The 25,167-nt window shown below is 60.6% G+C and overlaps 1 protein-coding gene across 9 annotated transcripts in view; it reads right to left on the bottom strand.

Moving 5' to 3' along the window:
* The window catches only part of GRIN1 (glutamate ionotropic receptor NMDA type subunit 1), a 29,576-nt gene extending 4,687 nt beyond the window's left edge, over nucleotides 1-24,889 (bottom strand). For 3 of the 9 annotated variants that reach the window (XM_008005511.3, XM_037987047.2, XM_008005516.3), the window contains exons 1-18: nucleotides 24,181-24,770; nucleotides 21,509-21,643; nucleotides 17,995-18,171; nucleotides 14,577-14,677; nucleotides 7,667-7,788; nucleotides 7,419-7,593; nucleotides 5,719-5,863; nucleotides 5,538-5,621; nucleotides 2,686-2,827; nucleotides 2,467-2,594; nucleotides 1,966-2,130; nucleotides 1,777-1,895; nucleotides 1,553-1,665; nucleotides 1,330-1,478; nucleotides 1,066-1,223; nucleotides 739-900; nucleotides 404-513; nucleotides 172-317 (exon numbers count right to left, since the gene is read on the bottom strand). In XM_008005511.3, the coding sequence (XP_008003702.1) occupies nucleotides 172-317; nucleotides 404-513; nucleotides 739-900; nucleotides 1,066-1,223; nucleotides 1,330-1,478; nucleotides 1,553-1,665; nucleotides 1,777-1,895; nucleotides 1,966-2,130; nucleotides 2,467-2,594; nucleotides 2,686-2,827; nucleotides 5,538-5,621; nucleotides 5,719-5,863; nucleotides 7,419-7,593; nucleotides 7,667-7,788; nucleotides 14,577-14,677; nucleotides 17,995-18,171; nucleotides 21,509-21,643; nucleotides 24,181-24,438 (2,589 nt within the window). In that variant the 5' untranslated portion in view covers nucleotides 24,439-24,770. Of the gene's footprint in view, nucleotides 1-30; nucleotides 318-403; nucleotides 514-738; nucleotides 901-1,065; nucleotides 1,224-1,329; nucleotides 1,479-1,552; nucleotides 1,666-1,776; nucleotides 1,896-1,965; nucleotides 2,131-2,466; nucleotides 2,595-2,685; nucleotides 2,828-5,537; nucleotides 5,622-5,718; nucleotides 5,864-7,418; nucleotides 7,594-7,666; nucleotides 7,789-14,576; nucleotides 14,678-15,474; nucleotides 15,538-17,994; nucleotides 18,172-21,508; nucleotides 21,644-24,180 lie in introns of those variants that run through there. The other 6 variants (XM_008005514.3, XM_008005510.3, XM_073022115.1 and 3 more) reach the window with 4 other exon arrangements.
* Between the last annotated feature and the right edge of the window lie 278 nt (nucleotides 24,890-25,167).

Genomic DNA, 25,167 nt, shown 5'->3' with positions numbered 1-25,167 from the left:
ACCAGTGCTGCCCCCGTGCCCTGGGAGCACTCACCACTGCCCCTGGCCATGGCTCCTAGCTCCAGTCCTGCCTACCGGAGCCAGAGCCAGTGCCACGGCCTTCGGGGATGGAGGAGGGCCGTGGCCAGGCCGGGCCCTGGGCACCAGGCCTCGGAGGATGGCCTGCCCTACCTGCAGGTTCTTCCTCCACACGTTCACCGCTGCAAAGGCCAGCTGCATCTGCTTCCGGCGAGCATCCTTGTGCCGCTTGTAGGCAATCTCAATGAAAATCAGGAAGATCCCGGCAACGATGCCCCCCGCTACCAGCATGAAGACCCCTGTGTGCCAGGACCCAGAGCCTCAGTTGCTGGCCAGGGAGGCCGCAGCCCACGGAGAATCCACCCGAGTGTCAGGGGAGCCGCACCTGCCATGTTCTCAAAAGTAAGGGTCGCAGGGGCGTTGCTGCGCGAGTCACATTCCTGATACCGAACCCACGTCTTGTCCAGGTCTTCCATGAAGCCATTCTCATGGGACCTGGGGGTGGGAACAAGTGAGCCTGCAGTGGGGCGGGGCCCAGGACGTGAAGGGGCAAGCTGGGGGCGGGGCCGGGGCGGGGCGGGGCCTGCGGGGTGGAGGGAGCAGCTAGCGCCTGGCCTGGGTGGGAAATCTGTGGTGGCCTCGGAGTGGTCTGGCACTGGGGAGGGCGTCCACCTCTGGCGGAGAGGAGCGGAGGAGGGACGCGGGCGCACGGACACTTACTTGAGGATGGACAGGGAGACGTTCTGCTTCCAGGGGCTGTCTTTGCGCATGCCTATGCCGAAGCCCGAGCGGAAGAACAGCTCTCCAGTCGTCACCAGGTCGCACTTCTGCGAGGCCTCGAACTCCAGCACCGCCGAGTCCCAGATGAAGGCATGCAGCTTGCTGCCGGCAGAGGCGGGGTCACGGGGGCCTTGGTCCTGCCGGCCTGGAAGACCCACGCCCGCGCCCTCCGGGGTGCCCGGCCCGGACGCTCTCCTGCCCGGCGGAGGCCGCCCTCCCCCGCCCCGCACTTGTCCCGCCCCGCCAGGGTGGCCGCCCGCGCCTCACTTGTCTCTCACGGCCTGGATGGCCTCCGCTGCACTCTCGTAGTTGTGCTTCTCCATGTGCCGGTACATGGTGCTCAGCTCCACCTGGCGCCGGAAGTAGATGTCCACGGAGCTCTGCTTCACCGTGGCGTAGATAAACTTGTCCGAGGGGTTCCTCAGCTGCAGGGTCGGAGGGCAGGGCTCGCGGCGGCGGCTCCCCAGGCCCCTCCCCGAGGCCGACCCCCGCTCATCTCGCATTCCCTCCCCCAGCCCGGCCAGGCCTCACCCGAGGGTCGTTGATGCCGGTGATGCGCTCCTCCGGCCGGTCCAGCACCAGGAAGGCTGCCAGGTTGGCGGTGTAGGAGGCCACGATAATCATGGCAAAGCCGGCCCACACCATGCCCAGGATACGCGCCGAGAAGCTTCTGGGGGCGCCTGTGGGCGGGCGGGGGGCTCTGTCAGACCCTAGAGGGCCGGGGCGGGGCCGGGCGGGCCGGGCGGGGCCTTACCTTCCCCGATGCCGGAGTTGAGCAGGACGCCCCAGGAGAACCACATGGCCGAGGACAGGGTCAGTGCGTCCTCCTCCTCCTCCTCGCTGTTCACCTTGAACCGGCCGAAGGGGCTGCGGGGCGCAGAGGGCGGGCGGGAGAGAGGGCGGGAGAGGCGGCCCTACCCCGCCCCTCGCCGGCCCCGCCCCCCCGATGGAGGTGTCTGAGCCCCGGGTCGCGCTCACCTGAAGCGGTCCAGCAGGTACAGCATCACGGCCACCACGTGCACCGACAGCCCCACCAGCAGCCACAGTGTGCTCTGGAACGGCTGCATGAACGAGTCCAGCGTGCTCCGGGGGATTTCCTGCAGGGGGACGCGAGGTCAGCGCGGCCCGGGCCCTCCAGGGACCCCCAGCCATCCGGCCTCTGCACACCTTCTTGACCAGAATAGTCAGGCCCTGGTACTTGAAGGGCTTGGAAAACTCGATGTACTGCGCGCGCTCGTTGTTGATGGTTAGCGGCGCCACGATCATGTCTGCCTGCCCGCTGAGCAGCTCGCCCATCATCCCATTCCACTCCTTCTTGTTGCTGTTGTTCACCTGCGAGGCCACAGAGCCGGCGGGGATGCAGGCAGCGTCCACCCAGCTCCCGCCACAGGTACCCCCGACTGAAGCCGCCCTAGAGCACCCCGGAGGTCTTCTCCCCCACACCCTACCTAGCTCGCAGGCCCCACCCCACTCCAGCCCCGCCCCGGCTAGCAGGCTCCTCCCACGCCGGGCAGGCCCCACCCACCGCCAGCAGACTCCGCCCACCCAACATCCCGCCCACGTCAGGACCCCCGCCTGCAGGCCCCGCCCACTCCATGCCCCACCCTCTCCGACCCCCTGCCTGCAGGCCCCTCTCACGCTGGTCCCCACCCCGGCCGTCCAGCCTACCCGCTCCTGTGTGCCGAACTTGCCATCTGCCACCAGGTGCACCTCGTAGGTGAAGTTCATGGTCCGTGCCAGCTTGATGAGCAGGTCGATGCAAAAGCCGTAGCAACACTGAGGCACCGTGTGGCGAGCTGAGTAGGTGCGGGCGGTAACTGCTGGGCTCCAGACCGCCCTGCGCCCCGCGCCCTGTCCCGCGCCCCACGCCCTGTCCCGCGCACTCACGGCTGCCCGGAGACGTGTCGTTGGGCCCGGTGCAGATCACCTTCTTGACTGGGTCGCCATTGACTGTGAACTCCTCCTTGCATGTCCCATCACTCAGCGTGGGCTTGACGTACACGAAAGGCTCCTGGTGGATCGTCACAATCTGGGGGGGAAGGGGAGACCCAGCTGGACCACCGACCTAGGGCTGCCCAGGGCGGCAGTCTCTTCTCAGTTCCCAGCCTCCCCTGGCGCCCCTCTTAATCCCCGACGCCCCCTCCTCCCCCGCCCTGCGCTGCTGGCCACTGCCCCTCTTTGGAGCTTCTTCAGGAGCCCAGGTGTTCAGGACACACCCACCATCAGCATCATCTGCTTGCAGCCCCGGGGGATGGGGGCTGGGGGCTCGGAAAAGACTGCTGGAACGCTAGACCCTTCTCTTGGCCACTTTTCCTCTAGTCTTGGCTTAGACGTGATTCCCTCCAGCAGGGGAGCCGCTGATGTCCCTTGTATGCCAGCCATCTTCCCGGGGTGAGAAACTGCCCAGCCTGCAGGCTGACTCCCACCCTGCTGTGCCACGAGGACAGGGGCACGTCCACGAAGCCGACCCTGCGCCTGCACAGGACCTGGGACCCGAGGGGGCACCCACCCGTGCCTCCCTTCATCCCGGTGCCCTGACTGTCCTGGCCCCCAGCTCCGCAGCCTTCAGGCTTTGAGCATAGGTCTTTGGCTCCTTCCTTTTGCCGGAGTGGACATGTTCCACCGCTCCGTGGCCTCTTCAAACCACACTCCTGCTTGGGCTCACCCTCCTGTCTGTCCTTCAGGGGACCATGGCCTGGGGGTGGGGAAGGGATCTGGGGCACAGAGAGCTGGAATGGAGCATAGCACACTGCCAGAACTCTGAGGGGAGATGATATCAGAGCTGAGCCCTCAAGGTGGGCAGGGATCAAGCAGGTGCCCGAGGGCAGGTGGAGCAGAGGTGCCTGCAGTCCAGAACTGCAAAGGCAGGGAGGTGTGGGGGTGGTGGAAGAGGCACCCTCCCGGCATGTCCTAGGGAGGGTGAGCCTGAGAGCGGTGCAGGCTCAACCTCAGCCTCCAGGCAGCATTTCGTCTTTTATCCCCAGGGGGATCAGGAGCCATTGAAGAAGTTGATTTTCTTTTCCTTTTTTTCTTTTTTCGTTTTTTTATGAGATGGAGTCTTGCTCTGTAGCCAGGCTGGAGGGCAGTGGCACGATCTCAGCTCACTGCAACCTGCGCCTCCCGGGTTCAGGCAATTCTCCTGCCTCAGTCTCCCGAGTAGCTGGGACTACAGATGAGCGCCACCACGCCCAGCTAATTTTTGTACTTTTAGTAGAGATTGGGTTTCACCATGTTGGCCAGAATGGTCTGGATCTCTTGACCTCATGATCCGCCTGCCTCGGCCTCCCAAAGTGCTAGGATTACAGGCCTGAGCCACCGCGCCTGGCCTGATTTGCTTTATAAAACTTTCATTATGGGCCGGGCGCGGTAGCTCACACCTGTAATCCCAGCACTTTGGGAGGCCGAGATGGGCGGATCACGACGTCAGGAGATCGAGACCATCCTGGATAATCCGGTGAAACCCCGTCTCTACTAAAAAATACAAACAAAACAAAACAAAACAAAACAAAACTAGCCGGGCGAGGTGGCGGGCGCCCGTAGTCCCAGCTACTCGGGAGGCTGAGGCAGGAGAATGGCATAAACCCAGGAGGCGGAGCTTGCAGTGAGCTGAGATCCAGCCACTGCACTCCAGCCTGGGCAACAGAGCAAGACTCTGTCTCAAAAAAAAAAAAAAAATTTAAATAAATAAATAAATAAATAAATAAATAAAACGTTCATTATGTTTTCCTGTTTTACAGGTAATATATATGCCAGTACTTTTACAAAATTAGTGAGGCCAGAAACAAACTTTTAAAAAGCCATCTGCATCTCACAGCCTAGATGGGGCCTTTTGGCTGTTAGCATTTGACAGCTGCTTTCAGACTTTTCAATGTGAAGTGTCTGGGCTGCAATGAAACCCACACTGGTACTGGAAAACCCCACCCTGTCTGCAGAGCAGGGGAGGGAGCCTGGGTGAGAGGCTGCAGGGGCTGGTGCAGAGCAGGGGAGGGAGCCTGGGTGAGAGGCTGCAGGGGCTGGCACCAGGCTTCAGGGGTGGGCTCAGAAAGCAGACAGAGGCAAGAGACATTTGAGGGCCTGGAATGACCAAGAGAAGGTTGGTGGGCATGTTGCCTGTGAGGTCCTTGCCTTTGGCAGTCTGTGGTGCTACTGGGACCGGAGTGTGTGTGGAGTGGGGGTGGTGTGGCTCTGCCGGGGGAGGAACGACCAGGAGAGCACCCTGGAGTAGGGAGCCAAGGGAAAGATGCTCTGGAGGAGGAAGCCAGCCAGGGCAGGGGTTCTCAGAGGCCCAGGGGAGTCAGGAAGGGCTGTCCCACATGGTGGAAGAGGACAGTTTGACCTGGTACCATCAGGAGGCCATGAAGGCTGGAGGAGGGATGAGGAGTGTGGAGGACCAGGACTGGGGACAGCGAGTGCTGAAGCTGAGGTTGGCCTGCCATCTCCCATCTGCTCTTCCCCAGCAGGGTCCTATCAGACAACCAACTGCCCCAGACTTAAGTAGGACTGGGTCAAGAGGGGCACCAGAGAGGCCCTGTGGGATGGGGGCAGCTTCCTCTCCTCCCTCCTGCTCTCTCTGCTTCCTGTGCTGTGCCAGGTGTGCTGGACGGTGTCCAGGGGCAGCAGGCCCCACCCCGACTTCCTTTAGTGGCTTTCATTGACCTCGCACCCCCCTCCTTCAGGCCAGAGGGGGTGGATGGGCTGTCTGGGGTGGGGACACTGAGGGAGGTCTGTGGGGCCCCTACCTTCAGTCTGGTGGACATCTGGTACCCTCGAGGTTTCTCTGTCTCTCCGCCTGGCCAGATGATCTTCCTGTCATTAGGGATGACCTGGGGGTGGGAGTATGAGATGGAGGGTGGCCACGCAGGGGTCTTGGCCCCAGGACCCTAAGGCCCCAGCCCCCACCCCCTCATGACCCCCACCTACATGGGTGCCGTTGTAGATGCCCACTTGCACCAGCTTGCGGTTCTGCAGGTTCATGATGCTGTAGTTGGCGAACTTCCGGTCCCCATCCTCATTGAACTCCACACGACCAGTCACCCCATCCGCATACTTGGAGGACATCAGCACTCTAGGGGAGGAAGCATAGCTGAGGCTTCTCAGAGGTGCTCCTTCTCCTGCTCCTTCTCCTGCTCCTTCCCCCTGCTCCTTCCCCCTGCTCCTTTCCCCTGCTCCTTCCCCCTGCTCCTTCCCCCCGCTCCTTCCCCCTGCTCCTTCCCCCTGCTCCTTCCCCCCGCTCCTTCCCCCTGCTCCTTCTCCTGCTCCTTCCCCCTGCTCCTTCTCCCTGCTCCTTCTCCTTGCTCCTTCTCCTGCCTGCTGAGCAGCTCGGGCTTTTCCCTTGTCCCAGTCCCAAGAACAGAAAGATCAGCACATGCCAGCCCCTGAACACCATGGTGTCTGCCTGCACCAGATGGACAGTGCAACTCATGACAGCTGAGTGGTTTCTGGGTGCCAGACTCTGCTTCAAGGGCTTTCCGTGGGTTAGGACATTGTCTTCACAGCCATCCTGTCTTACAGAGAGGGAGGCAGAAGCACAGAAGGATGCCTGCCCTCTTGCCAGCAAGTGGGGGAGAGGTTGAGTTGACTCTAACCACCAGACTGTCCTGTCTGGCTGTGTGTGCGCGTGTGCATTGTACCCATCGGGTCACATCAGTGAACCTGTGTGCACACGTGATCCCTATGTGGGGTGCACCCCATGCATGTGCCTGTGTCACGTGTGTGTCACGTACCTGAGTCTGTGTGCACACACGGTTCTGTGTATGTGTGTGCATGTGTGTGCACACGTGCTGCCTACATCGGCACTTACGTGGGCATTGTGGATGGTGGCTCTGCACATGCTACTCAATGGTTGGGGATCTGGGGGTGAGCTGGCATGGTATGGTGTCCAGGCGTGCTGTGAGCTAACTGCAGCCACACTGAAGATGTTCATTTGGGTCTCTGGGCCTAGGCCAGCCCTGGCTCTCTAAGGTTTGTGTGCTGTTCTTGGGATCCTTGTCTGGCCTCCTGGGTCCCTGGAAGCTTTCAGTCCCCATCTGCCTCAAGAGCCTCCTCCCAAAGGCTGCCAGCCACACAGGGAGAAGGGTGCTGTTTCAGGGTGAACTGCAGTGTGGAAAGTAGGGGCAGGAGCAGTGGCGCCAGTCCCCACTCCAGTGACAGTCCCGGCACTGGTGTCAGTGTTGAGAAGAGGGCAGATCATTGTGCCATTAGATGTGGTGGTGCTGGGGGGGTGGGGGGAGAGGAGAGTGTGGTGGTGCTGGGGGGGTGGGGGGAGAGGAGAGAAGTAACAGTGTCCAGAGGATGTTGGCAGCAAGCTCCACTGCAGTACCCCCGAGAGCGGCGCCGTCCACCTCCTGGAAGCGACCCTGCCCACCCCACCCCCTAGAGTGCCCGCACCCATCTCTTGAGGAGCGCTCCCCCAGTTCCCTAAGAGCGGCCCCGCCCAGTGCTGAGAGCGGCCATACCCAGCTCCGGAGAGGGGCCCCGCCCACCTCCCCAAAAGCAGCCCCGCCCACCTCCCCCAGAGGGACCTCTCCCAGTCCTGAGAACGGCCCCGCCCAGCTCTGGAGAGTGACCCCGCCCACCGCCCCAAGAGCAGCCCCGCCCAGCTCGGGAGAGGCCCCGCCCACCTCTTGAAGAGCGGCCCGGTCTTCCAGATGTTGGTGTTGCCCACGCAGCCCCGCGGCGGGTCGGTGATGTTCTCCTTCTCGAGGAGCTCGTGCACGGCCTGGGCCACCACGCCCACGGCGTCGCTGATGTGGGCCGACTCGTTCTTGCCGTTGATGAGCTGCAGCCCGAGGATGCCTGGGGCGAGCATGCGACTCAGAGCCCGTGGGGGCCTCCCCGTTCGGGGACCCCGCCAAGGCCCAGCACTCACCGTCCGGGGCGTAGCGCAGGGCGTTCCCCGAGATCTCGCGCTCCCCGACCAGCCACACGTACCCGGAGCCCGTCATGTTCAGCATCGCGGCTGCACGGTACACAGTGGCAGCGTCGTCCTCGCTGTGGGGCAGACGGGGGTGACGGGCCAGGGCTCCAGCACTCCCACCGCGGCGCTCCACAGGCCCAGGTCCTCCTTCTCTGGAGCAGGGACCTGCCCAGCCCCCAGCCCCTCCTAGATCGAAGCCTGCAAACCCCGTAGAGGCGCTGCTGCTCAAAACCCAGGAGCCTCCCACGACTCCGTTGCTGGCCCTTACCTTGGGGGGAGCAGGGATGGAGTTAGCTGCTGGTCCTTACCTTGCGGGAGCAGGGATGGGGTTAGATACCTGGTTTATAGGACTGACTTCCTACTTGTGGTCTGCACCTGTGCCCCCAGCATGCCCTTCCCTCCACCTCAGAAGGCCCTGATGGGGGCCCAGGAAGGTAATGGATCACCATTGATCACTTGCTGGCCAGATACCAGGCACTGCTTGAAGTGTTTTACGTGGATTATCTTATTTAACTTTCACAACATCTCTGTGTCCCGAGGGGGAGCGGAAGCACACGGGACACACGAGTTGGTAAGTGGCAGAGTCAGGACCCAAGCTCCTAAGACCTCCTAGACAAGCCACACCCCTCTGGTCCTCTATGTTCAAACATGTGAAATGAGGGGTTGGGGGGCTCTCCAGGTTGGTGAGATGCTGGTGGGATCCAGCGTCCTGAGGACGACCAGAGATGAGAGGCGGCTTCCCCCGGGCTCTGCACAAGCAGCTGCCTTCGCCCAGTCACCCAGGCCTGGAGCCTGCAGGAGGACAGAGCCCAGGCAGGCCTCACCTTGCAGGCATGTGCGGTCTTGAGCTCTGCCGGTGTCCTTGCAGGCGGGCCCCTGTCGACAGTGGAGCAGGGGACCTCTTCCTCTGGGGCTGGGGCCTCTCTGGTTATGACAAGGATCTGGGGGCCTGGTGGGACTCTAGAAGCCTTTGGGGGTCTTCCCTCACCACCATCTGTCAGACCTTTCTCTGCAGGGCCTGTCCTGGCTCCAGGTGGGCCTGGACGACCCCTGATACTTTGCTTCTCCAGGCATGGGCAGCAGGGTTGGGCAGATTGCCTGAGCGTTGGGTAATTTTCACAATGCTTGACTCTGGAAACCAAGGTGGCCCTCCCCTCCCTGAGGAGGGGTCTGCCCCCAATTTTCTCGAGAATAAGCTCATGAAGAAATGCAGACCTTCAGTGTTTGCTCTAGATGATGAAGCTATTGGATGTCAGCAACACAAAACAGAGGTGCTCCCAGTAGCACTGGCCCAGTGCCCCAAATGACAGTATCTAGCAGAGGCTCTGCACACTGAACACAACACAGTTTGTCCAGCAAGACCCAACACCATGCGTGTCATGGAGCAGCGTGCCCGCTATCAAAGTGCCCACCAGGGCCTGACGAACAAGCCCGTCTTCTTGACACAATTCGGGTCTATGACATGTGATGTGGTGGAATGATTAGGAGCGAAACAGTTGTAAACAAAAGCCTGATCTGTCCATCAAAACTCATCTGATCATTTTATGGAAATAACTGATACCAATCCAGACAACTTCAGGGAAATGAAAAGTTTTGGAAACAAATTATCTGCATGCTATGGAAAATTGGTCAAAAATTAAGATTGGTGTCATGTCTCTCTGCAAAACACCCTCAACAACCTCCACTAAGGAGGAGCCAAAATGTGACAGGTTGAAGGTCTGGGGTCAAGAAGGCCTGTGCCTGCTGCTGCCCAGGGCTTGCCTCTCTGCACTCCTGGGAGATGGGCATGCTGGGTGGGCCAGTTGGCCTCTGCTGTGGGACTTTGGCCTCCATTCCAAGGAGCTCAGCACGTGAGAGGAGAGTCCTTTCCAGCCCTGACAGTCCAGAGCCATTGCACGGATTCAAGAAGTATGTTGGAGGCTGGGCACAGTAACTCATGCCTGTAATCCCAGCACTTTGGTGGGTGGATCACCTGAGGTCAGAAGTTCAAGACCAGCCTGAGCAACGTGGAGAAACCCCTGTCTCTACCAAAAATACAAAAAAATCAGCCGGGGTGGTGGTGCATGCCTGTAATCCCAGCTACTCAGGAGGCTGCGGCAGGAGAATTGGTTGAACCTGGGAGGTAGAGGTTGCAGTGAGCCAAGATCGCGCCACTGCACTCCAGCCTGGGTGACAGAGTGAGATGTCATCTAAAAAAAAAAAAAGTATGTTGGAGCTGGGGGCAGTGGTGGCTGACGCCTGTCATCCTGGTCCTTTGGGAGGCCGAGGTGGGTGGATCACTTGAGGCCAGGAGTTCGAGACCAGCCTGGCCAACATGGCGAAACCCTGTCTCTACTGAAAATACAAAACTTAGCTGGGCATGGTAGCCTGCACCTGTAATTCCAGCTGCTCGGGAGGCTGAGGCACCAGAATCACTTGAACCTAGGAGGCCGAGGTTGCAATGAGCCAAGATTGTGCCACTGCACTCCAGCCTGGGTGACAGAGCAAGATTCTGCCTCACACACACACACACAAAAGGCCAAGGGCGGTGGCTCATGCCTATAATGCCAGCACTTTGGGAGGCCAAGGCAGGTGGATCACCTGAGGTCAGGAGTTCAAGACCAGCCTGGCCAACATGGTGAAACCCCATCTCTAATAAAAATACAAAAATTAGCCAGGCACAGTGGCGCATGCCTGTAATACCTGTACTCAGGAGGCTGAAGCAGGAGAATCATTTGAACCCCAGGGAGCAGAGGTTGCAGTGAGCTGAGATCACGCCACTGCACTCCAGCGTGGGCAACAGAGCAAGACTCTGTCCCAAAAAAAAAAAAGAAAGGGGTACGTTGGTGGGTGTGTGGTTGATGCGTGCTGTGGTCAGTGTATGCATATGCGTGGGGCATGGCATGTATGTAGCATGGGTGTATGGGTGTGCACGTGGTGTGTGTGCTGCACATGTGTGTTGTGATGCATGTGCATGTGTGCTGTGGGTACATGTAAGTAGGTGTGCATATATCAGTGCGTATCTTTGTATGTGGTGTATATGGTGGTGTGTGTGCCTGTACCTGTATGTGTATATGCACGTGTGTATGGTGTATGCATGGTGCATGTGTGTACATGTAGTGTGTATGTGGCGTGTGTGCACATGTGTATGTGTTGTGTATGACCTGTACATGATTCTGCATGTGTGGGTAGAGATGTATGTGTGGTGTGACTATGGTGTGTACATACATTTGTGCAGATGTGTAGATGGTGTATGCATGGTGCATGTGTGTACATGTAGTGTGTATATGGCATTTGTGCACATGTGTATGTGTTGTGTGTGACCTGTACATGATTCTGCATGTGTGGGTAGAGATGTATGAGTGGAGTGATGGTGTGTACATGTATTTGTGCACGTGTGTGTAAGGTGTATGCATGGTACATATGGTGTGTATATGGCGTGTGGGTACATGTGTATGTGTTGTGTATGACCTGTCCATGATTCTGCATGTGTGGGTAGAGATGTATGTGTGGTATGACTATAGTATGTGTACATGCATTTGTGCACGTGTGTATGGTATGTGCATACACAGGTGGTGTGTGGAGTGTGCTCATGTGCATGGATGTGTGGTATGCACATGGTTCCTGGTGCATGCACCTGTCTGCCCTGACCATGTCCCTTTCTCTGGGCTGGCCTTTTTCTTAGGGCCATGTCTGGAAACATGACCTTAACCCTGAGGCTGGCAACACGGGGTCAACCTGTGGGACTGTAGTGCATGGCTCAGGGGCTCATTGGCCGACAGAAAACAGTGGAGAAAATGCTCCCTCCCTTCTCTCTGGGGACCTGGGCATGGCAGTGTTCTGTGGATTGGTTTTGTGTGTGGTTTTCTCTCCCATGTCCTGTTGATCACTCCAGTTAGAATGTAGGGATCAGGCAGGTCTAGCTTGATGTGAACTTGTCTATTGCAAAAGTGCCCAACAGTGGAACGGGTGTGTTTTAGGGTAATCGACTCCTTGAGTTGCCCCATCTGGGATGAAGAAATCTTCCACTTTCCAGCCAGCTGTCTGTTCATTTGTTCACCTGCGTATCCATCCTTTTATCCCATCACAGCTACAGAATCTCTCTCCAGCTCTGTGATGGAGGTGGCTCACGCCTGTAATCCCAGCACTTTGGGAGGCCGAGGCGAGCAGATCACAAGGTTAGGAGATCGAGACCATCCTGGCTTACACGTTGAAACCCCGTCTCTACTCTAAATACAAAAAAGTAGCCGGGCGTGGGGTCAGGTGCCTGTAGTCCCAGCTACTTGGGAGGCTGAGGCAGGAGAATGGCGTGAACCCGGGAGGTGGAGCTTGCAATGAGCCGAGATCGAGCCACTGCACTCCAACCTGGGTGACAGAATGAGGCTCCGTTTCCAAAAAAAAAAAAAAAGAGGCCACAAATTCGAGACTAGCCTGGCCAATATGATGAAACCCCGTCTCTACTAAAAATATGAAAATTAGCCCGGTGTGGTGGCGTGTGTCTGTAGTCTCAGCTACTTGAGAGGCTGAGGCAGGAGAATCGCTTGAATCCGGGAGGCAGAGATTGCAGTGAGCTGAGATTGTGCTACTGCATTGCAGCCTGGAGGACAGAGCAAGACTCCCTCTTAAAACAACGAAAAAAGAAGGCCGGGCGCGGTGGCTCAAGCCTGTAATCCCAGCACTTTGGGAGGCCGAGACGGGCGGATCACGAGGTCAGGAGATCGAGACCATCCTGGCCAACACGGTGAAACCCCGTCTCTACTAAAAATACAAAAAAAAAAAAAAATAGCCGGGCGAGGTGGCGGGCGCCTGTAGTCCCAGCTACTCGGGAGGCTGAGGCAGGAGAATGGCGGGAACCCGGGAGGCGGAGCTTGCAGTGAGCTGAGATCCGGCCACTGCACTCCAGTCCGGGCTACAGAGCAAGACTCCGTCTCAAAAAAAAAAAAAAAAAAAAAAAAAAAACAACGAAAAAAGAAAATAAACTTCTGAGAGTCTGGCTGGGCTTTTGCTGGGCTGGACTTTTTCTCAGAGGGAGTTTTTCTGGGCGGGGCTTTCCCTGGGTGGTGCTTTTTCTGGGCGGGGCTTTTTCTGGTAGCGGCTTTCCCGGGGTGAGACGTTTCTGGGAGGAGCTTTCCCTGGGCGGGGCCTCCCCTGGGTGGGGCTTTCCTGGGTAGGGCCTTCCCTGGGCGGAGCTTTCTCTGGGTGGGGCTTTATCTGGGCGGAGCTTTCCCTGGGCGGGGCTTTCTTTGGGGCGGAGTTTTTCCCTGGGCGGGGCTTCTTTTCTGGGCGGGGCCTTCCCTGGGCGGGGCTTTTTTCTGGGCTGGGCTTTCCCGGGGCGGGGCTTTTTTCTGGGCGGAGCTTTCCCGGGGCGGGGCTTTTTTGTGGGTGGAGCTTTTCCTGGGCTGGGCTTTCCCTGGCCGGGGCTTTTTTTCTGGGTGGGGCTTTCCCTGGGCGGGGCTTTTTTCTGGGCGGAGTTTTCCCTGGGCGGGGCTTTCCCGGGGCAGGGCTTTTTTTATGGGTGGGGCTTTCCCTGCGCTGGTCCTTTTTCTGGGCGGGGCTTTTTTCTGCGCTAGGCTTTCCCTGGGCAGTTCTTTTTTCTGGGCAGGGCTTTCTCCGGACGGGACTTTTTTCTGGGCGGGGCTTTCCCTGGGCGGGGCTTTTTTCTGGTTTGGGCTTTCCCTGGGCGGGGCTTTTTTCTGGGCGGGGCATTCTTTCCTTGGGACCAGTGCGTACGCGTACCTTGCCTGGTCAAATCTTTAAAAATCTTTCTTCCTGGAGCCAGGCCATCCCTCCCTGGGGCCCACAGTTGGATGAGTAGAGTGGACAAGAGACCTATGAGCCTAAAGCCGAGTGCGGGGGGCGTAATGGGGGATGATTAGTGCCTTTTTATAGCAGCTGCGGGAGAAGCAGGTTTGGCCTCGTGGGCAGCTCTAAGAAACAACCCTGCCTTGGGCTGGGGAGATTCCTGCCTTCTAGCCCGAGGAGCCCTGGCTGGCCGCATCCTGCGCTCTGCCCTGGTGAGGGGGCTGCACCTGTCTCGGTGCCAGAGGTTCGTTTGACGGACCCATGGAAATGGTGGCCTTCCCTGGGACTGAGAGTGTCGCTGGCTCTTTCCCATATGCAGGGCTGGAGGGTTGGGCTGTGTTCCTCTGGGCGTTTCGATGCTGTTTTGCTCCACTCTCTTGGAGCCTAGCAGAGCTTTTAGGTCAGGGACAGTGGGGTTTTGGCTGTCCCATGGGGCAAGGCTACTCACCCTGCCCTTCCCCACTCCTGCTTTTCCTATTCTCAGTCACCCAGCCTTTCCCTTCCCAGGAGAACCTAGCCATTTGCAAATAGGGAGCTTTTTACAGTGGGCTTCTGCCGAGGTTGCACTGTGGCACCGGATCCTGTCCAGAGCAGCCTGATACCTAACTGATTTCCCCTTAAGCTGCTGCTCCAGTTGTTGCAATCCTTCAGTCGGGAAGTCTGGCCCTCTCCCTGCCATGGGCCTTTTCGCCTGGCACATCTGCACATCACTTCCCTGGGCCTTGTCCCTGGCCCCAGCCCTGGGCCTTGTTTGCACAGGTTTGCCCCCTTGAGTTGCAGAGATTCCCAAGGGCAGGGTCTCCTCCATCTCCCTCTCCCACAGCCCAGCTCAGGGCAGAGGCAGTATGTGACTGTGGAATGGGGAAGGGCCCAGGGAGGGAGGCACAGATGGAGGGTGTCACATCAGCCATGCCGATAGGAGTGTGGGCGTGAGAGCGGGTGGGGTGTGGCTGTCCTTGGTGAAGGTGCTTTGGAAGCTGAAGGTCACTGTGCCCAAGAATGTCCCAGCTCTGGCTCAGATGGTGGGTACTCGGCCAGGTACCACCCTGTGTGCAGTGTGTAGGGCCCTGCCCAGCCTCACCTGGCAGAAAGGATGATGACCCGGGCCTCCAGCTCTTTTGCCTCCATCAGCAGGGCCGTCACGTTCTTGGTCCCTGGGTCAAACTGCAGCACCTTCTCTGCCTGCGGTGTGAACAAGAATGTTAGCAGGCAGCTGGGGCAGGGGACATAGCACCTCAGGGGTGAGAGTCGGGCTGGAGCCGCTGGGAACCCCGAGGCAGCTTAGCTAGGGCTGCCATGGTCTGCGCCTGCCACCTGTGCCTCTGCCTGCCTTCCTCAGTCCTCGCCTGGCCTGGCCTCGCCTCTCAGGTCCTGTCCTGTCTTCAGCCTGCGCGCTCACCTGTGCTCGCTCTGTGCTCTCTCTGCTCTCTCTCTGGGTCTCTCTCTCCACCTCACTCCTGTCCTCATCTTTGCACTGAGCATGCAAGCTGAAGTGGACCCAGACTCAGGAGGCGTGCAGCGGACGGGAAACAGAAAAGAGTTTTGGAATGCAACCAGGAAAAGAGATGGGGCTGACTTTTCCAAAACCATGGGAGGTCCTCTGAGGTCTGATTCCGCAGGCCCCCGCAGGAGCAGCCCAGCCCCGGCGAGTGGGTGGCCAGGCGGGCGGGCTCCCTCCCGGGTTCCACGAGGAAACCCTGGGGGTCCCGGAGATTCGCATGCACTTCCCGGAGAGCAGCTCCTCCTGCAGCCGCGCCTGCCTCGAGGGTGCAGGCTAGGGTCACGGCGGGTGGGCCTCAGGCACCCACGCCGCCACGCCTGCCCTCTCCTGCCTGCCCTCTCCTGCCTGCTGCCGGCTGCCTCTCCTCATTGCTTGGGCCTGCGGCTCGGCGGCTGGGCCAGACAGTGGCCCTAGTGGCCGAGGCGCCGAGGCCAGGGCTCCCTAGCCGTGGGTGGCGTGCACGTCCATGCATATATACCTTGGGTCCGCGCTTGTTGTCATAGGACAGTTGGTCGAGGTTTTCATAGTTCCTTTTTTTACTCTGATGAATAATGTGCACAGAGAAAATATGCAGACACAGAAGAAGATTATAAACGGTTGAAAATGACGGCGCTAAAGCAATCACACCACCTCCTCGGCACGTCTGCAGACGGGCTCCTACCTGGAGCTCGCAAACACCGAGGCCCGGGGCGGGGCTGGGGGCCGGGGGCGGAGCTGGGGGGGTGAGGGTCGTGGGGGCGGGGCCATGGAGGCTCCCTGCCACGAAGCTGTGCTCTTGGAAACGGTCGCTCTCAGGAGAAAGGGAGGCCCTGTCCGCGTCCACCATTCGGAGGGGGCCCCACCTGCCACCCCCACCCTGCATGCACCTGCTGTGTGGCCCCAGCAGTGCCCACTCCAACCCGTGTCAGTCCTGAGTGGGAGGTGAGCAGCCCCCCGGGGCCTGTCCCCATGTCCCTCCCCCTCCCTCTCCTTGGCCTCCCTCTGCCTCTCAAGAGACCGAGGTGTCCTCTCTAACTGGGGTGCCCATGCCCATCGGCTCGCATATGTGTCCAAGAGGGTGTGTGTGCATACGTGCACCTGCAGAGGTGGCATGCGCCTGTGGGTGTCTGAATGGGAGGGTTAGTCCGCAAAAGCCTGTGAAGGTTGCGGAAGGGCCAGATGGTCTGAGCACGCCTTTGTGTGTGTGCATGTGCATGTGTGCGTGTGTGCGTATGTGTGCATGTGTGCGTGTGGGTGTGCATGTGTGCATGTGTGCGTGTGTGTGCATGTGTATGTGTGTGCGTGTGTGTGAGTGCATGTCTGTGTGTGTGCTGGTCGGCGCAAGTGAGGGTGAGCATGCACGTGAGGAGCGCACCTGTGCTCATGTCCAGGTGTGTGTGTGTGGAAGCGCGTGTCCAGGTGTGTGAGTGAGGAGCACACGTGTGCGCGTGTCCAGGTGTGTGTTTGAGGAGCGCACCTGTGCACGTGTCCAGGTGTGTGTGTGAGTACACCTGTGTGTGTGTCCAGGTGTGTGTGTGAGGAGCGCACCTGAGCACGTGTCCAGGTGTGTGTGTGAGGAGCGCACCTGTGCGCGTGTCCAGGTGTGTGTGTGAGGAGTGCACCTGAACTCGTGTCCAGGTGTGTGAGGAGCGCGCACCTGTGTGTGTGTACAGGTGTATGTGTGAGGAGTGCACCTGTGCATGTGTCCAGGTGTGTGTGTGGCGCTGGAGCTGCATGGAGGCAAGCGTGGCCTGAGCCTGTGGCCGGAGGTGTGGAGTGTGATGGAAATGTGTGCGTGCATCTGTGAGTGAAAGTAAGCGGTTGAGTGTGCAGGGGTGAGTGTGTGATGGGAGTCCGTGGCCGTGGGTGGGCACGCCAGAAGGTGAGGGGCCTGTCGGGCACTGGGGTGAGGGGCACTGTCTTGGGTGAGGCCCTCGGTGCTCATGCCCCTCCCCCCCAAGACTCAGCAGAACCCCCATGACAGGACTTCCAGGACCCTCTGGTCTGCCCCTGGCTTTACCCCCGACCCGTGCCCTCTGGTCCCTCCCGGGGCCTGTGGTGCTTTGGGGGTGCCAGGTTGGCCCTAAGTTCGATGAAGCCAGCTCTGACACGAAACATGCTCCCAGCCACCCGTAGGTCTGGCCCTCCTCAGCCTGGGCCTCCTCCCACTGCTTGACCAGGAGCCTGCCCAGGTGCTGAGCACCCAGGGCTCTGGGGGTCCTGCAGCCAAGCACCAGCTCTGCCCCAGACTGCAAATGGGAGTGGTAAGGAAGGGGGCAGGGGTCGCTTGGACCCCCTCAAATCCCAGCTCTGATCTCTCTGCAGCCCCACAGACTGGACGCCTGGCTGTATTGGGGGTCAGTGTGTCCTAGAACCAGGTGGCTAATTGGTCTTGGTGAGGAGTGTGGAGGGAGCCCTGTGGTGGGGGCAAGGAGGGGAGTGGAGCCCACAGGGGCGGTCCGGGCTGGGGGGCAGGTGTCTGTGGATGGGGCTTTGCTGAGTTGTGAGGTGCAGAGCTTCAGGGGAGGCCACGCGGGGGAGGACAGGGAATGGGCCCAGCCGGAGGGGACAGGATTGCAGGGGCGGTATGTGGGGGCCATGTACAGGGGAGACCTTGCCCGGAGGGAGACTGCTGGGAACTCAGGACAGGGTGGGCGGGAAGGGTGACGAGTCCCGAGCCCGGCTGGGGCCTCCAGGGAGCGAGGGGCGCGGGCAGGAGGAAGGGACGAGGGCGCGGGGCAGCGCGGGGCGGCGCGGGGCGGCGCGGGGCAGGGGTGTTTGCGGAGCTCCAGGTGGTCTGGCCCTCGCCCCGCAGGGACTGACACGAAGGAGATTTCGACTAATGGCAAAAGCGAGTGAAATGAGCCGAGGACAGGCTGGGGCGGGCGCTCGCCAGACGTGGTGGTGCTGACCATGCACGATGGAAAGAAGAGGGTGTCACACACGGAGCCACAGACACACGGCGGCCCGTCCTGCACCTCGGCTCCGCCAGGCGCCCGCCTGCGGCGCCGACCCTCACCTTGGACTCACGCTCCTCCAGCAGCGTCTCCAGGCGCTTCTGAGCCGCCCGGCCCTCGTGGTCGTCGCTGACCAGCAGGATGATGTGGTTCCAGCTGTAGACACGCATCATCTCGAACCACACGCTCGACTGGTGGGAGTAGGGCGGCACGGTGCGCAGGAAGCTCAGGTGGATGCTCTGTGGGAGAGGGGAGCACGGCGGGCTGAGGGGGACCCGTGGAGACCCGCCCTCCCATCCGCCTCCCGCCGCTGGAACACCCGCGGGAGGCTGGGAACCCCCTTCCTCCCACCCTTTCCCCACGCGGCTGGGGACAATTTCTAGACCCTGGAACCCCCTTCCTCCTACCCCTGTCCCTACCCCGCTGGGGACACTTTCTAGACCCTGGGACCCCCTCCTGTCTCCCACTCCTGTCCCTAACACCCTGGGGACACTTTCTAGACCCTGGGACCCCCTTCCTCCCACCCCTGTCCCCACCCTGCTGGGGATAATTTCTAGACCCTGGGACCCCCTTCCTCTCACCCCTGTCCCCACCCTGCTGGGGACACTTTCTAGACCCTGGGACCCCCTCCTGTCTCCCACCCCTGTCCCTAACACCCTGGGGACACTTTCTAGACCCTGGGACCCCCTTCTTCCCAACCCTGTCCCCACCCCGCTGGGGATACTTTCTAGACCCTGGGACCCCCTCCTGTCTCCCACCCCTGTCCCCACCCCGCTGGGAACACTTTCTAGACCCTGGGACCCCCTCCTGTCTCCCACCCCTGTCCCTAACACCCTGGGGACACTTTCTAGACCCTGGGACCCCCTTCCTCTCACCCCTGTCCCCACCTCCCTGGGGACACTTTCTGGATCCTGGGACCCCATTCCTCCTACCCTGTCCCCACTCCCCTGGGGACATTTTCTAGACCCTGCGACCCCTTCTGTCTCCCACCCCTGTCCCTACCACCCTGGGGACACTTCCTTTTTTTTTTTTTTTTTTTGAGACGAAGTCTCGCTCTGTCGCCCAGGTTGGAGTGCAGTGGCGGGAACTCGGCTCACTGCAAGCTCCGCCTCCCAGGTTCACACCATTCTCCTGCCTCAGCCTCCCCAGTAGCTGGGACTACAGGTGCGTGCCACCATGCCCGGCTAATTTTTTGTATTTTTAGTTGAGACGGGGTTTCACCGTGTTAGCCAGGATGGTCTCGATTTCCTGACCTCGTGATCCGCCTGCCTCGGCCTCCCAAAGTGCTGGGATTGAGCCACTGTGCCCGGCCAACCTGGGGACACTTTCTAGACCCTGGGACCCCCTCCTTTCATCCACCCCTGTCCCCACGACCCTGGGGACACTTTCTAGACCCCGGGAACCCCTCTTTCTCCCACCCCAGCCTCTCCTCTCACATATAATCTCGGAAATGGAGGAGGTTTGGTGTTGGCCCCATAGCACCCTAAGGGTCGTGGGTTTCTGTGGAATCGTTCCTGGGATGAGTTCACCCCCTCCCCTGCAGCCCACCACCTTTGGACAAGCTGAGCTGAGGAAGTTCTTGATGACACATAGCGCCTCGAAGATCCCCTGGGGCTGCCCAGAGTCCTCCCAAATTTAAACTCTATGTATGAAGGAGAATTCGCTCTTGGGGCTAAAGGCTTCATCTCCCCAGGCGAAAGCGTGGTGCTCGCTTGCCCTGGCTTGCTTTCCCTGGCCGCAAGCTGCCAGGGAGTGCCGTGGCACCGCGGGGAGTGGAGCAGGCTCTGCGCCACTCTGCTTCGGTTCTCTGTGTCTGTCCAGGTGAGCCCTGGTTCCTTCAGTGTCGCTGTGGACTCACACTGATCTTGTGGTTCTCTGAGGCCTCCAGGTTATTTTTCACCTGTTCCCTCTTTGTGGCCTGGGGCAGTCCCTTGAGGTGCCAGAACGTTCCCTGCCTCTCTCTGTCCACCTGGTGACGCGGCTGCAAGGCAGGTTGTGCTTGAGATCTTGGACTAGCTCTGACCTGGCCTTGCCGGTTCATGCTTTGGGCACAGGTTGGTTGTAGTGTATAGACCATAGTAAGGCCAGGGTGTAGCTGTGAGGTGTGCCCCTCCCTTTGGCCTGCTCTGGGCTGGGGGCACATGCTGGGCTGGCCCTGCCCTGGGGCATCCCTTTCCCTGGGCTTTCATTTGAGCCACTGGCTGCTTTCCTGGGTAAGGCCATTTTCTCTCCTTCGCATGTGAGGAAACTGGTGCCCAGGGAGGCGAAGGAGGTCGTGCCTGAGGGCACAGGAATGAGACCCCCCCCCTTCTCATGGCCAGGGGTGAAGTCACCTGGGAGGAGCAGTTTGGGTGCTGAGGGGCGTGCCAGGGCCTTCAGAGCCTCAGGAAGGTGGCTGTTCCAGTCTCTCTCAGCTCCTGCCTCTGGGGCCTTCCATCCTCCCAGAAGAGCCTGGGCCTAGCTGGGGCGAACCCTGTGCTTTAAGGCAATGTTACTGAGGACTGTGGACTCTGGGCAGGAGGAATTTGGAGAAGATGGGGGACCCGGAAGCCTGGCTGCACAGCCCAGCCCTCTGGCTCCTCAGCACTGGCACCAAACAGGGTGTCCGCTGCCAAGTGGCCCTGCAGGTCTGTCAGTCAGTGGCCCCAGGTTGGTCAGCCTCTCAGTGCCCAGTTTGCATCCTGGGTAGACGGAGGGCTGTGTGACCTAGAGCAAGCCCCCATGGCTCTCTGGCTTGGAGTTTCCTGCAAAACTGACTGGATGACCTCTCCCCTCTTCAGCGGCTGTTCCAGGATTGGACAGAGGCCCTCCTCCTAGCCTGTGGGCCAGGAGGGTCTGCAGGAGGCTGAGCCAAGGTGCCCTCAGCCCTAGAGGCTGGAAGCCCCCAGGCCAGCGCCCCACCCTGAGCTGCATCCTCATTTACGCCATGGAACTGCAGACATTGCTGTCCACCCATGCCTGCAGTGGGAAAGGCTGGCCCCACCACCCTGGCTGTGTGCACACCCCTTTCCTCCTGGAGCAACCCCCAGCTCTCCAAACTTCCCTTCAAAGCCCACCTGTCTGGAAAGCCTCCCAGCCATCCCTTCTCCCAGCCCATGGGCCCTCTCCTCCTGAGGGTGTGTCACTGGTGCCTGTGCCAGTGATTGTGTGTGACTTTGTGTGAATCCGTGGGTGTGCCAGTGTGCATGTGTGGGGAGGGTGAGCACAGCAGTGTTGTGTGTGGGTGCTATGAGTATGAATGTGTGAGTGTGTGATGTGTGAGTGTGTGAGGTGTGCCCCCTCCTTTTGGCCTGCTCTGGGCTGGGGGCACGTGCTGGGCTCCATGTGAGCCCTCTTTATGCATGAGACAGTGTATTGTGTGTGTAAGAGCATGTGAGTGTGCATGTGACTGTGTTTGCAGATGTGTGAGTTGGACACGTGAGAGGGTGCAGACGTGCATGAATATGGGGGAGCTGTGTGGCTGTGAGTGTGTGGTGTGTGAGTTCCCTGTGAGTGGGTCGGCCGGCTGCTCCTGGAGTGGCCGGGCTGTGCACTGGGGCTGAGGGCCGGCAGGCCTGGTCTGGCAATCAGGCTTACCTTGTCGGAGTAGATGGACATGCGGGTGGTCAGCCCCAGCACGGGGATGCGGTAGAAGCCGGCTGTGTAGGAGACAGGGGTGGGAGTGAAGTGGTCGTTGGGGGTAGGCGGATGGCTAACTAGGATGGCGTAGACCTGTGGACACAGGAGACAGGGTCAGCTTGAGCCAGGGGTGGGCCAGGCACTGGGCTACAGGCTGAGATCTGGAAGCAGCAGAGGCCAAACCCAGCAGGCTAAGGGGGGTGGGGGCACAATTTGGGTACATGCTACATGCCCAGGCCTAGATGCACACATGCCCACAGGGTGGGGGAGGGAGACCCCATCATCATCCTTTATCAGTCAATCGCAGAGGGGCAGAGGCAGAGCAGGGGCTAAGGGGACACAGGGGAGGGCAGACCCCACCCGGACCTCCCCTCACTCTTCTCACATTGCTCACCGGGGCCGTGCAGGGGCTGAGCCCCTCAAGGGCCAGATGAAGGCCTGCCCTGGGGATGTCCCGGGGACCCTGAGCACAGGACGCACCCAGGGTGGACTGGGGAGGACAGCTGGTCCTGCATCATGATGGCCTTGATGCTCAGAACCCACCCGTCCTTCCTGATGGGCCAGGGGTGGGGCCAGCTCCTATCCCGAGACAGAGCGGGCAGCTCCAATGGCCAGTACCGGACTTCAGGGGGAAGCAGCTAGAAGCTGCCAAAGAGGCCGAGGTCCCTTCTGCTGGTGTCTCCAGGGGCGGGGCCTGAGGTGGGCTCCATCTGAACAACACCCAGCCCTTATTTGAGTGCTGGCCTCATCGTCAAGGAAGGGAAGGGAGGTATTGGGGGTGCAGCCCAGCCTTTCTGCCCATGACCAAGGCCCCATGGGGCAGATCTAAAGGCAGAGGCTCAGCCCTCTGGAACTGACGCCTTCCCTCTCTCCCCAGCCCCTCCCAAGGCAGGGAGGCAGGCAGCTGGGAGTCCACACCACCTTCACACAACGAGGACTTGAGTCTGTCCCCAGCTCTGCCTATGCCTCTTAGAGCTTTGGTGAATGGGGCGGGGTGTACTGCATGGCCCCACGTGGCAGGACAGTACCTGGCCAAGGGGTGTGTTCCGTGAATGGTAGCTACAGGTATTGCCTTTGCTCCAGGGACCATGCCCACAGACAGACAGCAACACGGGCGTGAGTTGAAGCAATTCCCCAGGAATAGCCCCTCCCGGATTTCCCGAGTCCACCTTCCGTGTCCCTCCCCAGTCCCAGATGGAACATGTGACCGCAGCCACTGGCTACAGACGTGTGCCCCCAGTCCCATCGCGTGGTGTCCTGGACTGGGGCGTGGGGGTGGATTGTGAGGTGGGGAGGGAGGATTTCTGAGAAGAACTCTGGTGTGGGCCCTGCAGCTGCAGCTGTTTGAAGTGGTTCTCCCTCCCCCAGCTCTTGCCTCCAACCTGCACCCAGAGGTGCCTGGCAAAGACCCATAGGTCCATGTGTGACCATGCAGGCGTTCGCGCATGTGCTAGGGTATGGTTATACTGATCACAGGCCCCAGCATGTCTGTTTGTGTACATGCGTGTGCATGACTGGAACCATGTGTGTAAGTGCGCATGTTTGCATGTGCCTCTGGGAATGCATGCCAAGCCATGTGTGACACATGAGCAGGTGTCCATGGTTCTGCATGTGTGCAAGTGAGCATATGAAATAGTGTGATGCTGAGGTGCATGAGTGTGTGCTGATGTAACATTTGCTGTGTGTGTGAGCGTGCATGTCCACAGATGTGGTGTGTCCACCAAGTAGGCACGTGTGAGCAGTGCTAGGCTGGATGTCTGTCCTGCCTCTTACATAAAGGGCTGCATTGCAGATCCTTGCAGTCTCATTGGAATTCAGCAGGCGCTCGGCCCAGGGGCGGACAGCTCCGACAGGCAAAATCCCAGGAGCCGCGTCCTCCCCCGCAGCGCTGGCTGCCGACAGCTCCCATGCCCTGACGCCTCTCACGTGTGCACCCCCACTCCCACTCCCACAAAGCGCCCTGCTTTGGCACCTGAGCCATTACCCTTCCCAGGCAGACCCAAGGGTCGGGGGAAGGGAAGAAAAAAAGGGCAGGAGAACCTGGAAGCAGAAACAAAGATGGCCCCAGGCCCCGTCCTGTTTAAAGCTCTGCAGGGCGGGCATGTAGCTGGACGGGCACTTCTGCCCCCATACCCGGAATACACACCCCCACACTGACACACTCCAGCCCCCATACCCGGAATACACACCCCCACACTGACACACTCCACTCCTGCCCCCATACCCGGAATACACACCCCCACACTGACACACTCCACTCCTGCCCCCATACCCGGAATACACACCCCCACACTGACACACTCCACTTCTGCCCCCATACCTGGAATACACACCCCCACACTGACACACTCCAGCCCCCCGTCTGCACACACCAGTCAGGGCTGGAGCCCCAGGGACCCTCTGAGGACCAGCCAAGGTGGCAGGTGACTGGTCTGAGGCCAAGACAGGGGAGCCAGCAGACCCTGGTGTTTGGTTCCTAGTGAGACAAGGGCCTCCCTGAAGCAGCCAGCTGACTCCGGGGTGGTGTCTTCCAGGGAGGAAGGGAGCACGGAAAGGATGGAATGAAACTGGGGGTGTGGGGGTGCAGAATGGAAGAGGAGGAGGTGGGGGACGGAGGTGGGGGAGGGCACCTGGCTGGAGATGAGGTCCTCGCACACTGACAGAGCCATCTGGATGGCGTTGGGCTTGTGCGTGACGGAGGTGGCGTTCAGCTGGATCTTCCAGGAACCATGCCGCTTGTTGGCCTGGTTCACGGCCTCGCGGAACATCTGCTCGTGCTTCCGCGTGCTCAGCACCGCGCCAATGTTGACGATCTTGGGGTCGCACGCGGCACGGGCGACGGAGCAGGAGAACAGCAGGGCGAGCGTCAGCAGGCGCATGGTGCTCATGGGCTCGGGCCGCGGGCCTGGTTCTGCGCTGCGCGAACGCGGGGCCCTCGGCGCATCCCCCGCGGGGCTTCCGGGCCGTCCTGCGCTCGCCCGGCCCCGCGGGCTGTGGACGCCACGTCTGCCCCGGAGCGGCGGTCCCGGGACGTCGGCCGAGGGAAGGGGCGCGGCAGCGCGCGCAGGGGCTCCGGGCGCAGCCCCACGCGACCGGCGCTGTCCACGGTGCTGAAGCGGGCCGGGCGCAGCTCCGAGCGCCCGGCTTGGAAAGGGCCCGGCGGCGGCGGCGGCGGCTCCGCGGACGGCGCTGGTTCCGGTCCGGACGCTGCGGCGACTGCAGCAGCTGCAGAAACGCGAGCGGGGCCAACGTCTCCTGCCCCTCCCGCCGCCCCCGCTTCCCAACACGGAGGCGAAGGGGGCGCCTCCCGCGCCAGAGCGTGCGCCTGCGTTCGCGTGAGCGTGTGTGTCGGAGCGCGCGTGAGCTGGGAAGCGCGCGTGAGCCGGGAAGCGCGCGTGAGCTGGGAAGCGCGCGTGTGCGTGTGAGCGCGTGCCTGGAGGGGTCCTGGGACAGTGGCCTCTGCTGTCGGGGACCTGCAGGGAGCTCAGTTTGGGAGCGTTAGAGGGGTCCGTGTCACCGCGTGCAGCCCGCACCACCCTTGCGTGCCTTTTAATATGACCGAACGTGTCGTGCCTGCTCGCATGTGTGTGTGCGCGCACGAGTCGTCACCCACAGTC

This window comes from Chlorocebus sabaeus, chromosome 12 (genome assembly GCF_047675955.1).
Source record: "Chlorocebus sabaeus isolate Y175 chromosome 12, mChlSab1.0.hap1, whole genome shotgun sequence".
In the NCBI taxonomy this organism is placed as follows: Eukaryota; Metazoa; Chordata; class Mammalia; order Primates; family Cercopithecidae; genus Chlorocebus; species Chlorocebus sabaeus.
The sequence above is the reverse complement of the archived record's forward strand: the minus strand, read 5'-3'. Positions and strand labels throughout refer to the sequence as shown.